The sequence below is a fragment of the Sphaeramia orbicularis genome, chromosome 6, assembly GCF_902148855.1.
Source record: "Sphaeramia orbicularis chromosome 6, fSphaOr1.1, whole genome shotgun sequence".
Classification (NCBI taxonomy): Eukaryota; Metazoa; Chordata; class Actinopteri; order Kurtiformes; family Apogonidae; genus Sphaeramia; species Sphaeramia orbicularis.
In genome coordinates this window covers 56,863,405-56,879,129 of record NC_043962.1, presented here as the reverse complement: position 1 = coordinate 56,879,129, position 15,725 = coordinate 56,863,405, and the positions used below count along the sequence as shown (strand labels likewise).

At 41.2% G+C, this 15,725-nt stretch overlaps 1 protein-coding gene across 1 annotated transcript in view; it reads left to right on the top strand.

Annotated features, from left to right (window-relative positions):
* myo9ab (myosin IXAb) overlaps positions 1 to 15,725 on the top strand; it is a 128,031-nt gene that overhangs the window by 11,826 nt on the left and 100,480 nt on the right. The window contains exon 2 of the mRNA XM_030135647.1: positions 14,547 to 15,508. Coding sequence (XP_029991507.1) covers positions 14,612 to 15,508 — 897 coding nt within the window. The 5' untranslated portion in view covers positions 14,547 to 14,611. The remainder of the gene's footprint in view (positions 1 to 14,546; positions 15,509 to 15,725) is intronic.

Below are 15,725 nucleotides of genomic sequence, written 5' to 3'. Positions count from 1 at the left end.
AAGTGATAAACAGTATCCTTCAACCATTCACGTATATATGTAACAAATCATTTCAAACAGGTACTTTTCCAGAAAATATGAAAATAGCTAAAGTGATTCCGATTTATAAAAATGGTGATAAGCACATGGTGTCAAATTATAGACCGGTGTCACTGTTACCACAGTTTTCTAAAATTCTTGAGAAACTGTTTGTAAAGAGGTTAGATGACTACATAGACAAATATAGGATATTAAATGATCATCAGTATGGATTTAGGAAAAACCGATCAACATCTTTAGCAGTAATGGAATTTGCAGAAAATATAGCAACAGCGGTGGATCAGAAACAACATACTGTTGGTGTTTTTATTGATTTAAGGAAAGCATTTGACACAATTGATCACTCAATATTACTCCGGAAATGTGAAATGTATGGTATAAGAGGTGTGACGCAAAACTGGTTAAAAAGTTATTTACAAAATAGGTCTCAGTATGTATCAATTGGAAATACAAATTCACAACTTAGAAACGTAACATGTGGGGTCCCACAAGGTTCAGTTCTGGGACCCAAGTTATTTATACTTTATCTAAATGATATCTTTATGGCATCTAGTAAGTTAAAATTTACAATATTTGCAGATGATACTAATTTGCTTTATTCGGGAGTAAATATGAAACAAATATTAGAAATTGTGGAAAAGGAATTGAGCAAGTTAAAAAAATGGTTTGATGTAAATAAGTTATCACTTAATGAAGATAAAACAAAATTTATGGTTTTTGGTGGTGCTAGGGGAAGTGATGATATAAAACTGAAAATTAATGAAATTGAAATTGAAAGGGTGTATGAAACAAAATTTTTGGGAGTGATTATTGACCATAAACTCTGTTGGAAACCACAAATAGAATATATCAAACGCAAAATGTCCAAAGCTGTTGCGATTCTTTATAAAACTCGAGACTTGTTAAGCAAAAAATGTTTGCATATGTTGTATTGTTCACTTGTAATGCCATATATGTCTTATTGTGTGGAAATATGGGGCAATGTGTATAAGACTAATTTAGACCCAATAATTAAACTCCAAAAAAAAGCTATTAGAGTCATAAACAAAGCTGGTTATCTCCAATCAAGTAATCCACTTTTTGTAGAATCTGGTTTGCTAAAATTTCTTGACATTGTATATTTAAAAACAATGGAATTTATGTTTCACGTTAAAAGTAAAAACCTTCCTTTTTGTATTCAGAAAATCTTTAAGTTAAGAAAAGGACATTATAATTTAAGAGGGATGTTTGTGTTTGAAAAGTGTAAAGTAAGAACAAACGTTAAATATCACAGTGTTTCAGTTATTGGTGTCAAGCTATGGAACGAATTGAAGGATGAAGTGAAATTGTGTAGCTCACTGTTGAGTTTCAAAAAGAATTTAATTGGTCAAATTATGAAGGGCTATGAGAGTAATATGTTTACAAAATAACTTATTACACTGAATGTAGCATAATTTAAGTTTAAGTATTTATCTGTTGCAACTTAAGGTGTGGACATGGACTAAGGGTGTAAATAGGAGAAGCAGAAATAAGCCTCCGGCTTCAGCTTCTTCCTTTTTCAGTTACAAAATGTGTTAATTTTATGCTTGTTTGTTTCTTTTTTAATATGTAGGTGTTTTGTTTTGTTGTCTTTTTTATATGTGTGTGTTTTGTATCTTAACTGAAATAAACATTCATTCATTCATTCATTCATTCATTCATATCCTGCAATTTTAAGGTTTTAAGTAGGATAAATAAATTATTTGTTGCTTTAAAATATCCTACTTTATTAATTATACTAATAGCTCTTTAATATAATTACCTCCATCAGGAGGTTTTGTGATCACTTTACTTTGTGTGTTTGCGAATTTTTGTTTGTTTGTTTGTTTGTTTGTTAGCAAGATAACTCAAAAAGTTATGGATGGATTTTTATTACATTTTCAGGAAACGTTAATACTGATACAAGGAACAAATGATAAAATTTTGGTGGTGATTGGGGGGGGGCAGATCTGTCTTGGCGGAGGTCTGCGCTCTCCAAGTGCTTTTCTTGTTTGTTTGTTAGCAGCTTTATGGGAAAACTCTTCCCCCCATCTTTCCCAGATCTTCCCCACAGATAGGCCTAGGCCCTGGGACCAGCCTATTACATTTTGGTCCCAGTAGGCCAAAGTTCAAGGTCACAGCAAGGTCACAACATCTACAGTTTTCCATCTGTCATCATTGAGACATTTTCCAAAATTCATAAAAAATTCAAAACGACTCCGATTCTCCTCCAGTTGGATCCACCTGTAGCTTAGAACAATCTCTTGTATCTGGAACTAAATTGTCCACATCCACTGTGGAATGTGGACTCTGTGGACATTTACATTGAACATTGAAAATCCCATTTCCCACACATTTAAAATTAGAACTCAACTAATATTGATGTGAATTGAATCTAATTGGACAGACACATGACTGGGACCAAGATTCAACTTTGTACCAAATATCATTCCGCTCCATTTTTCTTCCGTTACACTCTGTTGACTTTTGTTATTTTTTGTCCCCATGTTTGACCGCAGTTTTTCTGCCGTATGGAACCACCTTGAAACTGTTGAATTTAAACAGAAATAGTGGATCCACACATGCACACTGTTCAGGGTTCTTGGCGGAGGTTTGCGATCTCTGAACACTTGTTTTACTAATGTATCTATAATAGTTTTTCCTGCATTTCCTCATTTTTCTGCACAATATGTTAAATAGGGCAGAACCATATAATTATAATAATCAGCTTTTTTCTTCAACTTTCAGTCAGAACCAAAAATAAACCTTAAACCTGTAAATTAATAACGATGCCATTTATCTGGATAATCTTCAACACTAAATGACTTGAACCTGTCTGAGTGAATGTTGTGGATGGTCTCCTTCACCCTTCCCTCTTGGGTGAATCTGTAAATAGTATGAATTCAACCTAGAACGTGTCACGTGCTTTTACATCTGTTACGTGTTCTTTTACATGTTCCCGCTTTATCGTCGTCTGTTTTCTGTTTCCGTCTCTTCACATGATTTATTCATGAGGCCGTGATCTGTTCTCTCTGCTCGCTCGCTCACTCACTCACTCACTCACTCACTCACGTGTTCTATTATTCATGTCTGCATCGTCATGTGTGTGTGAAGATTCACAGCTGAACAGTTTGTGTTGATGCAGAGAACACGATTCCACACCACGTGTTCATGAGGACATGTGTGTGTTTGTGAAATCTGCCCTGAGGCTGCAGTTTAGGATGAAATGGACTGGAACTAATGCACTGAGTGTGTGTGTGTTCATGTGTGTGTGTGTTCATGTGTGTGTGTTCATTTATGTATGTTGATATGACACAGATCTGCTGCCTCCTCAGTTTTTGTCTCATTTAATGTGAATCTGTTTGAATCAGCCAGTGGAAAATGCTTTTGTGATCAGTGAATAATCAGCTGTGTCGTGTGTGTGTGTGTGTATGTGTGTGTGTGTGTGTGTGTGTGTGTGTGTATTGGGGATGTAACAATGTGAAAATTTCATATCACGGTTATTGTGACCAAAATTATCACGGTTATCATTATTATCACAGTATTGTTGAAATGTGCTCAAAATTAGGGCTGTGGATCGTCAAGAATCTGGTGATACGATACAAATCATAATACTAGGATCACGATACAACATATCACGATATATCATGATACTGTTAAAAAGGCAAAATTCTGTTTGTTTCTTTTTTAAAATGATTATTTCCTTGAAGAACTGAATTCCACCAGAAATCTGCACAAATACTAAACACATTTTTATTTGATCCCAACAGGATCTAATGTTCTATCACAAAATGTTCCTGTGTTCAAACTGAAATTCTGTTTCACAGACATTCCAGTTTCAGATCCTGTTCAAATGTTCAGATTCTATTAGTTCACAACTAACATCAGAACAGGATTTGAGTTCAATCCAAACAAAGGAACCAACATTATTTAATAAAAGAGTGTTAAAGAATAATAAAGAAAATATAAACAAAAACCTCCAAAAACATGAACCTCCACAATATCTGCATTTGAATAAATACCTAAAAATATCGATACAGTACTTTTTAATATCATTACAGTATTGTGAAATGAAATATCACGATATACTGCAGGACCGGTATTTTCTTGCACCCCTGTTCAGTACATGATGACTTATTTAATGTATTTTTCCGAAAACATTTCCAGTACCCCTGGGGGTACACGTACCCCACTGTGGGATCAGTGGCGGCTGCTCGTCCTTCAGACAGGGGAAGCTCAATTTCAGCTCACATCAAAAAATTGTCAAGTTATTTAAACATAAATTCGGCCCTCTGTTCCTTTTTCAGAAAATGCTCAGTGTCCTTATCGTACCAGTAGGCGTCTTTTCCAGGACTGGACCAGTGTCCTCTGAATGTCCAGCAGAGCCGGTCTGCTCAGACGGCCTTGGCCCAGTGTGTTGTGGGTGTCAGACTTCAGCCTTTGAAACTAGAGGAGCTCCTTTTACACCTGCACACAGAGCTACAACTGTTGAACTAGTGACAACAGTTAACAATATTAAACTCCAACAAGAAATGATTAAATTATGAAACTGAAACAAGAAAACGTTGAAGTTATGTTAAATTGAAACAAGGAAGTACAATGGTTGTGTTTTCTTTCAGGTCAGTAAATGAACAGTTCATTTGGTTTGTCTGATTTCCCAGCAGAATGTGTGACGGTATTAAACTGAACTGTGTCAGTGAAGGAGCAGATCTGAAAACAGCTGTCAATCAAACGGGATTCAGCCTCTGGACTGATCCTCCAATCAGCACGTAGAAGCTCAGCGTCCGGTCCAGCTGAGCTCCGCCCACAGCTCCATTCACTCCCAGAAACGCTGAGTGTTCGGGGGCGGGACAACATTGTGGCATTTATCCAATGATCGTCCAGTTCAGAGTCAGTTTCCAGCAGTTCCACTCAGTCCCATTGAAGTGCATGGACGCTGAGCGTCTACGGACAAATGCACTGAGCAGAGATGGAGGAGAAAACACAGACACGGGAATGGAGGAGAAGTGAACAACATCCAGTCCACTGATCTGGGATCAAACTGATTCTGAACCAACTGGTCTGAGAGATGAACGTGTTCCAACACATTTGGAGTCAGTGAAATGAAAACAACTGAACAGATTTGAGCATTTAATGGGAGTCATTTTAGGGGAAGCTGAGCTTCCACTGCAGTCTGACACTAAACACCTCTGTTTGGGAACCCCTGAATTATTAGACGCAAACAAAAAAATCAACGATGTTAAAGGCACAACGAGATGAAAACTGTAAAAGATGCAACAAAATGAAAATAATGTAAAAGATGCAATCAGACTGTGAGTTTATTTCTAAATCTGACACAAAGTGAAAAGTAGAGGAGAACATGTGAGTGTTGGTGAACAGTGTGTGTTCAGTGAACAGTCGTACAGTTCAACCCACTCCTGATCACATCTGATCTGGATCTGATCTGGACCGTCCGACTCGGGCGATGCCGAGGATACAAGGCAGGGCTGTTGCCACGGTAACCTCAGGCCCAGGCATCAGGTTTCAGGAACACAGTTCGATGTTTGTGAGTTGTTGTTAATGTCAGTAAAATGACCTTTCTGATGGAAATAGAACATGATAACTGATACTGTACACCAGACTGAGGCTGAGCTGCACTTCTGGAAAAACACATTTGGGCAGATGTCTTGTTCTGTAGCTTCTCTCATCTCTGTGTTTGTCTGTACATTTGACCAAATTTAGGAAATCATCGTCAGGCCCATCCATAAGATGTCCATTCTGTCTGTCAAGGGTTTTGGCTTTGGAGGTTTGGTTTTCACATCATCCAGAACAGGGCTGTCAAACTCCTGTTAGTTCAGTTCCACATACATACTAATATGCTATAAAGTGGGCCGGACCAGTGAAATAATATAAATAATAGGATAAGAACTGATAAATAATGTCGACACCAAAGTTTTTTCTATGTTTTTGAGTGAAAAAAGTCAAATTCCATTATGAAAATGTTTACATCTACGAACTGTACTTGAACACAATGTGAACAAATATGAACAACTCGAAAATTCTGAAGAAAAATAAGTGCAATTTTAGCAATATTACACTTTAGTTTATCATTTTTACATGTGAATCATAACTTACAGATCACAGTGGATCTACAAATACACAAAACATGGAGTAACAGGCAGAATATTGGTACAATTCTACAGACTTCTCTTAAGAAATTTCAGGTTATTGAAATTTTTTGTAAAAGGTTAGTCTGTAAATGTAAACATTTTTGTGTAATTTTACCTTTTTTACACTAAAACAAACAGAGAAATGTGTGGTTTTCTTTATTTATAGGTTATTATGATAGTGCTTTACTGGTCTGACCCATTTTAAATTGAATTGACCTAAAATGAGTTTAACACCATAGATTGTGAATATCTTCAGTGTACTTTTTCCATTTCACAAATTCATCCCATGGACCAGACTGGACCCTTTGGTGGGCCAGATTTGGCCCCCGGGCCACATGTTTGACACCTGTGATCCAGAACATTATCTTCAGTGTGTGTCACATTTAAAATCAGTTATGTTTTTGTGAAGACTTCCTAACAGTGATGTTCTAACCATGTATTCACTGAGTCTTTGTACAGGCTCCACACACAGACGCAGGTTTGTCCTAATTCAAAACGTCCACTTTTAGTCCATGTCCTAGGAGGAAACAGTGACGCTTATGAACAGTTTGTTTGGTTTTTTAAAAATAAAAGTCACAGATTATTCACAGAGTTCGGAGGTGGAAGTGAAAGTATCCACAGTACTGTAGTTTCCCGTGGTACCTGAACATGTTGTGTTTTAACCGATAAAAAGAGGATGTTGAACATGTTCCTGTTCCTCTGGTGGACTCTCATGTTCAGATGGACTCAGTGTGGACACATGAATATGGACTGTATTTAAAAGTGAAACTCAGATAAACCCTGACGCCTGTTGTGTTTAAAGACATGGTGCGTTCACTGCAGGGGTGTAGAATTGTGTAGGGACTCTAGGGACCCGTCCCTGCCAATATCCAGCCGCTCCTGTGTACTCACTATCAGTCCAACCGCTGTCCGTAGTGTTTAGTCAATGATTCTGGAACACAAAGGGTTAACAGTCAGTCTCTGCTAGAAGTCCCGCCTCTAACAGAAATATCGCTTTCTGATTGGCTCCTTGGTTTTGCTAACTTACATGTGATTGGCCGTCCCCGCTGTCACTCCATCTACTTGTAAAAGGAACCTGTTAGTTGGAGCGCTAACGGAAGTTTTCAATATGTTTGTATTTGTTCTGTCTGGGTCACATCAGACAGATGGATCTGAATATGAGTGGAGTCATTTACATGTATGTGTGTGTGTGTGTGTGTGTGTGTGTGTGTGTGTGTGTGTGCTCGGTATTTAGGATGTAAAGGATGTCAAAGAAAAGAAAACTGGACAGAAGACACTTCTGTAGGAGTCCCAGTCTAAGTTAGTTAAAGGGTCTAGAACTGCAGAGGCTCAACACAGATACTGAATAAAGACACTATTTAATGAAAAACAGAAACACTTTTAAAAGTTACTTTACTTATTATTTTAATGTATTTCTATGGAAGAGCAACTGTTTAAAAAACACAAAGAAAATTTGTGGGGAAAATACAATAAAACCTCAGATTGTAAATGTGATTCTAGATGTGATTTTATCCATATTTTGGGGAATAAATTACAACAATAATAATAGTTGAATAATAACTGTACCATCAAACTCTATGATCAGTGTATCCCTAATCTGGTCAAATGTCATACATCAACATATTTATGTCAAATGACAGACAGTAGAGAAGAAGGAGGAGGTAGAGGAGGAGAGAAGGAGCAGGTAGGAGGAGAGAAGAGGAGAGAGAGGAGGAGAAGAAGGAGGAGGTAGAGGAGGAGAAGAAGGAGGAGGTAGAGGAGGAGAGGAAGGAGGAGGTAGAGGAGGTAGAGGAGGAGCAGAAGGAGCAAGTAGAGGAGGAGAAGAAGGAGGAGATAGAGGAGGTAGAGGAGGAGAAGAAGGAGGAGGTAGAGGAGGAGAAGAAGGAGGAGATAGGGAGAGGAGGAGAAGAAGGAGCAGGTAGAGGAGGAGAAGAAGGAGGAGATAGAGGAGGTAGAGGAGGAGAAGAAGGAGAGGTAGAGGAGGAGAAGAAGGAGGAGAAGAGGAGGGAGGAGAAGAGGGGAGGTAGAGGAGGAGAGAAGGAGCAGGAGGTAGAGGAGGAGAAGAAGGAGGAGGATAGAGGAGGAGAAGAAGGAGGAGGTAGAGGAGGAGGAAGGAGGAGGTAGAGGAGGAGAGAAGGAGAAGAAGGAGGAGGTAGAGGAGGAGAAGAAGGAGGAGATAGAGGAGGAGAAGAAGGAGGAGGTAGAGGAGGAGAAGAAGGAGGAGGTAGAGGAGGAGAGAAGGAGCAGGTAGAGGAGGAGGAGGAGGAGAAGAAGGAGGAGGTAGAGGAGGAGAAGAAGGAGGAGATAGAGGAGGAGAAGAAGGAGGAGGCAGAGGAGGAGAAGAAGGAGGAGATAGAGGAGGAGAAGAAGGAGGAGGTAGAGGGGAGGAAGAAGGAGGAGGTAGGGAGGTAGAGGAGGAGAAGAAGGAGGAGATAGAGGAGATAGAGGAGGAGAAGAAGGAGGAGGTAGAGGAGGAGAAGAAGGAGAGAGAGGAGATAGAGGAGGAGAAGAAGGGCAGGTAGAGGAGGAGCACGAAGGAGGAGGTAGAGGAGGAGAAGAAGGAGGAGGTAAGGAGGAGGACGAGGAGGTAGAGGAGGAGAGAAGGAGAGTAGCGGAGGAGAAGGAGGAGAAGCGGAGCAAGTAGAGGGGAGAAGAAGGAGGAGATAGCGGAGGAGTAGAGGAGGAGAAGAAGGAGGAGGTAGAGGAGGAGAAGAAGGAGAGGATAGAGGGAGAGAAGGAGAGGTAGAGGAGGAGAAGAAGGAGGAGGCTATAGAGGAGAGTAGAGGAGGAGATAGAGGAGGAGATTCAGCGTAGAGGAGGCAGAAGAAGGAGGAGATAGAGGAGGAGAAGAAGGAGGAGGTAGAGGAGGAGAAGAAGGAGCAGGGTAGAGGAGGAGAAGAAGGAGGAGATCGAGGAGGAGAAGCAGGAGAGGTAGAGGAGGAGAGGAAGGAGGAGGTAGAGGAGGAGAAGAAGGAGAAGAAGTAGAGGAGGTAGAAGAGGAGAAGAAGGAGGAGGTAGAGGAGGAGAAGAAGGAGGAGGTAGAGGAGGAGAAGAAGGAGGAGATAGAGGAGGAGAAGAAGGAGCAGGTAGAGGAGGTAGGGAGGAGAAGAAGGAGGAGGTAGAGGAGGAGAAGAAGGAGGAGATAGAGGAGGAGAAGAAGGAGGAGATAGAGGAGGAGAAGAAGGAGGAGGTAGAGGAGGAGAAGAAGGAGGAGGTAGAGGAGGTAGAGGAGGAGAAGAAGGAGGAGATAGAGGAGATAGAGGAGGAGAAGAAGGAGGAGGTAGAGGAGGAGAAGAAGGAGGAGATAGAGGAGGTAGAGGAGGAGAAGAAGGAGGAGATAGAGGAGGTAGAGGAGGAGAAGAAGGAGGAGGTAGAGGAGGAGAAGAAGGAGGAGATAGAGGAGGTAGAGGAGGAGAAGAAGGAGGAGATAGAGGAGGTAGAGGAGAAGAAGGAGGAGATAGAGGAGGTAGAGGAGGAGAAGAAGGAGGAGGTAGAGGAGGTAGAGGAGGAGAAGAAGGAGGAGATAGAGGAGGAGAAGAAGGAGGAGGTAGAGGAGGAGAAGAAGGAGGAGATAGAGGAGGTAGAGGAGGAGAAGAAGGAGGAGATAGAGGAGGTAGAGGAGGAGAAGAAGGAGGAGGTAGAGGAGGTAGAGGAGGAGAAGAAGGAGGAGGTAGAGGAGGAGAAGAAGGAGGAGGTAGAGGAGGTAGAGGAGGTAGAGGAGGTAGAGGAGGAGAAGAAGGAGGAGGTAGAGGAGGTAGAGGAGGGGAGGCTCTAAATTCCCAGTTGAGGTTCAATAATAATGCATATGTTTGTCATTAGAATAACTTTGCAGACTGCATTAAATTCTTGTGTTGTCTGTAAATATTCAGATCTGCATTATAAACATGTCAGTTACTGTTTTTTTTCTGACTGGGACTGTTAGCTTAGCGGCTGACAGGCTGTTAGCTACTGTCGTCATGTGGCGTCTGTCGTCGTCTGTCGTCCGTTACAAAACTTTCAATCGTCTTCTTCTCCGAAACTACAATTCTGATTGACTTCAAACTTGGTCTACAGCTTCTGTATGATGATGTCAACAAAAGTTAGTGAAATTATTTGGATCTGGATCTGATTCTGGATTTGGTGCCACTTTGAAAAATGTCCCCATTATAACAGACAGGAAGTGGATGGATGCAGTAACTCAGTAAATCTAAATGATCTCCAGTGTAAATGTCTCCAGTCCAGCCCTGATGGGGAGATGACCAGAACATAATGTCCACATGCTGATCAGGATCTTCTTCTGGATCTGGAACTGACGCAAAATTTAACATGGGCTCTTATGGGGAAAACATTTCAATCGTCTTCTTCTCTGAAACTCCAGTTCTGATTGACTTCAGACTTGGTCTACAGCTTCTGTACGATGATGTCAACAAAAGTTAGTGAAATTATTTGGATCCGGATCTGATTCTGGATTTGGTGCCACTTTGACAAATGTTCCCATTCTAACAGATAGGAAGTGGATTGATCCAATAAATCAGTATCAATGATATCAAGTGTGAATTTGAATTTTTTACAGATCTGATTGAATATGAGCAAAACATGGACTATTTCTGTAATAGAATAAATACACAGAACTGGGGGAGAATAAATGGATCTGGATACATTTAACACAGCTTTTAATTTGGCCGCTAAGATACAGGGCCATCGGTCTGATTTTTTGCTCGTTTGTTCAGCTCGACATGACGTGAAATTACGATTGCAAATGCAAAAAAAACCATCAACTTTCAGGAGTGCTGCCTTGGAGCACTTTCATGTCCCCACCACTGTCGAACTCAGACCTCCTGCCTTGGTTCACTGACACATGGCTGATGTTTCCTCAGATCGTCCACTCCTGGTCCTGGTCTCAGTTTTCTACAGAACTCTGTCTTTGTGTTGTTTGTAGACGCTGTGGTCTGGAACCATTAGGTTTAACTGTTGAACTGGTCTGCGTTTTCATCAACCTGAAGCTGAAGTGACAGGAACCCGCTGAGTGTTCACACTTTTAGTTTTAAAAATGTTCAAAGAAGGAGGGAGCTGTCACTTCTCATCAAGCTGTATCCAATCATGATCTATTTATTGTTGTTAATTATCCTTTTTATTAACCCCCAGAGACCCAGGAAATGTCTGAAAAGTACCAGCTTGTTTTGTTTTTATTAAATAATTGCCTTTATTGGAAACATCATGATGCAACAGTTTTTTCACATGCAGTTTTTAAAATTTCGATGGAATGTCCTTTGTGGTGGACAGTTTTCTTTTCTTTATTTTTGTATGAAGTTGTGAAACTCTTGTCCATAAATGTGGACAGAAAACCATAGCTGGGTCTGAGGAGGTTAATACATGTAATAAATGACTTCACCACAGTTTCATTAATGAAGACCTTCTATAAGAATGGAAGTTTAACATATAAACCTGTGCTTTGCTCTTATTTCTGTTCGTGAACATAATGAATATGTGTTTACTCCTGACCTTTAGTGCTTTTACTGTAAATCTGGGGTTTGAAAGGTAAAAAAAAACAAAAACCTGCGTAAAAGATATTAAACAACAGAAGTTAAATGTAGTCCTTTGTGTTGATGCTACATTAAATCTCTACATTAAATACTGATTTTCACACACTTTAGTCTTCGGATGACCCTGATGGTTGAAGTGTTGGAACATGTTGAAGTTGTTCATAAGTGTGAATCAACAGAATCGGGTCTCTAAATGTGAATCTAAATGTGTATAAATATACTGGAGCTGCTGTTCTTTGTTCCTCCTAAACCTTGTGGTCCTTCCAGTCATTAGAGCTCAGTAATTATTGATGAGACGTTCATCAGTCCGGAGTCCTTAGGGTTTAACTGAGTCACACAGAGACACAACAGACTTTTCAGATCCGGGTTAAAGGAGCTGGACTTTAATGCGTCCTGGTGTTTTCCATCCAGACCACTGAGGACCGTCTCATACAGTATTTACCTTCTGACTCCTCTACCCAAGCCTTTGCTCTAACGTTCACAGATTAAACCGAAGATGCTCTGAGTATCGATCAGTAAACGGTGAAAGACGTGGACGTCAGTGTATGAAACAGAGACCAGTATTGATCTGCACACACACATCCCAGAATAAAGGCGGCGGCAGATGAGGAAAGGGTTGGAAACAGAAGAATCAGTGAACAGATGGGTCCATTAGAGACGCTCTGACCTGGGCCGGGTTGAACACAGAAATTAAGACTGATAATGTTCAGATGATGTGGTCACACAAAAACATGTAGTTTTTAGGTATTTCTGCACTAGGGATGGAGCGATTACCGGTATAACGATAAACCACGGTAAGATTGCAGACAGTTAGTATTGCCGTTTAAATTCTAATTCTCATGATAACTGTGTTTAATTACTGCATTTTTTCCGGAGAAAACCCTATGTAAAGATCTGCTTTTATGTCAAATATTTGAGTATAGTTTTAATTTATTACAATTTTAATTTTCTATACCTAATATTTGGAACCAATATTCACTTTTAAAGTCTTTGAAAAGGTTCGTTAAGCATCTGTGTGTTATTTATGCAATAAATTATATACATTTTTCAAATTGGATTTTATATATTTTAGTGTTTTTTTTTGTCCTTTTGTGTTTTTATAGTAGGTTAAAGTGAAAAAATAATAGACAGATGATATAGATGAAGTTGTGCTGAAAAAACAGATCCAAACATGGGTATAGTAAACATTTGTTTCTATAGTATATAAAGGCCAAACCAAAAGGACTGAAAAACAGACAGAATAGGCTCAGACCACTAAGGGTTAATATTTGAATGTTTCTGACACAGAAGGGACATTGTACCAATTATTTTATTTGTTTTTTTTTCTTTTTAAATACAACTTGGTTAAATTATTTCAGTGTGTGTGTTAGTACTTTTTGAACATTTTGAGCACAGTTTCAACAATACTGCGATAATAATGATAACTGTGAGAATTTTGGTCACAATAATCGTGCTATGAAATTTTCATATGGCTACATCCCTATTCTGCACAGATAACTTTAATGTATTTCAATTAACAATATGCTCTACATCAGGGGTAGGGCTGTACATTGGCAAGAATCTGGTGATATGACATAAATCACAATACTAGGATCACGATACGATATATCATGATATTTCATGACACTGTTAAAAAGGTAATTTTTTGTTTATTTCTTTTTTTTTTTAATGATTATTTCCTTGAAGAATGGAATTCCACCAGAAATCTGCACAAATACTAAACACATTTGTATTTGATCCCAACAGGATCTAATGTTCTATCACAAAATGTTCTTGTGTTCAAACTGAAATTCTGTTTTACAGACATTCCAGTTTCAGATCCTGTTCAAATGTTCAGATTCTGTTAGTTCACAACTAACATCAGAACATTTGATTTGATGTCTTTTTTGTTGTGAAACACTTCATGACCTTCTTCTGTGAAAAGTGAATGAATGAAATCTTTGGAAACAGTGAAATAGTAGAAAAGAGGAGAATGAGGATTCAGAGTCTGTAACTGAATCAAACCACATATATTTTCAACACATAGAGCAGTGTGTTTCAACCTTGGGGTCAGGACCCCACGTGGGGTCACCTGGAATTCAGATGGGGTCACCTGAAATTTGCGATGTCAAAATGGGGTCATGAGTTTAAAAAAGGCTGGAACCACTGACAGATCCTCAGATTGTTCCTGATCCTCATGCTGCGTTCAGGGCCGTTTTTTCAGCCTGTATGTCACGACTTCAAACCACGACTCACGACTTTGTAACGTTCCAGGCAAGTCACACCAAACTGCCTGAGTGCAAGGAATTGTGGGAGTTAGATGTAAACAAACCAGCATGGTGGACTGTACGTTATGTTCATTTATAGTCATTTCTATCACCAAAGGTGTTTGCTCCTTTATTATTTGAGGGAAACGGAGGAGGAAGAACGGTGCATAAGGCAAGAGAAGCTGTTTACATTTATTCTTGCACTCCATGAACTGAAAACTAGGTAACGCTAGAGCAGCTGCTGATTATGCAGAACATTTACAGATAAATAACATCAGAGCAATACCTTGTTTTAATAAACAATCGCATAAACACCACATCCATGGGGGGGGGGGGGTGCCATTGCTACGTGATGTCAGAACTCTGAACTGGAGAACATGGATCTAGTACGAGTTCACGGGTGGAAGTCCCAGGTTTGACTGAACATTCCAGTGCATTTACACCAGTAGGATGGAAAAACACCAGTTATGGGAGGACTGGAACGCAGCATCAGCTCTCCTGTGGAATTTCTGGGTAAAACCTGTTGTTTGTTGTTTGTTGTATGACCTGGTCTCCGTCTTTGACCGTCTTCCTGTCCTCTTCTTCTCCTTTAGTTGAGATGTCCTGACTCCGTCCTTTGGGCTGACACCGCGGTGCTGATGGGACCTGCTACGTCACCATGAGCTTACAAGATGGCGGCTGTAGCTATGCAGGCAGCGCCAACGTGGCCGCCGCTGGTGGCAGCATGCGGCGGCGTTTGGAGGATCAGGAGTTCACCGTGCGGGTTTACCCGGGCGCTCTGTCCGAGGGCACCATCTACTGCCCCGTCAGCGCCTGCAAGAACACCAGCGCTGCCGAAGTCATCGACGTCCTGATCGACCGCCTGCACCTGGACCGGACCAAGGTCTACGTGTTAGCCGAGGTCAAAGAGTTCGGCGGCGAGGAGTGGATCCTGAACCCCGGAGACTGTCCGGTCCAGAGGATGATGCTGTGGCCCCGAAACGCTCTGGAGAACCGAGGCGGCAGCGGAGACGACTACCGCTTCCTGCTGCGGGAGAAGAACCTGGACGGGTCCATCCACTACGGCGGCAGCCTGCAGATGTGGCTGAGGGTGACGGAGGAGCGCCGCCGCCTGGTGGAACGGGGTTTCCTGCCTCAGCCGGCGGGGACCGACCCTCCGGCCGACCTGTGCGCTCTGCCGGAGCTCACTGAGCGCGCTCTGTTGGACAGCCTGCGATCTCGCTTCAGGCAGGAGAAGATCTACACGTACGTGGGCAGTATTCTGATCGTCGTCAACCCGTTCCAGTTCCTGCCGATCTACAACCCCAAGTACGTCAAACTGTACGACAACCACACGCTGGGGAAGCTGGAGCCACACATCTACGCCGTGGCCGACGTCGCCTATCACGCCATGCTGCAACGAAGGAGAAACCAGTGCATCGTCATCTCTGGAGAGAGCGGATCAGGAAAAACCCAGAGCACCAACTTCCTCATCCATCACCTGACGGCGCTCAGCCAGAAGGGGTTCGCCAGTGGGGTGGAGCAGACCATACTGGGGGCGGGGCCTGTTCTGGAGGTAAGAGCAGACAAAGCACTAAAATACAACTGGTCTGTGTTGGTGTGGTGTGGATGTTTGTCAGAAATTAGAGAGGATATTTACTCGTCTGGTTCAGTTTCAGTTTATGATGGGATCCTTTCTCTGAACGTCGTCTCCAGATGTTTCATGTTTCTTCTGTTTCGAGTCAGTTCAGAGTTCATGTTTGGTTTGTTTCCATTCAGTCGTCTGCTCATCC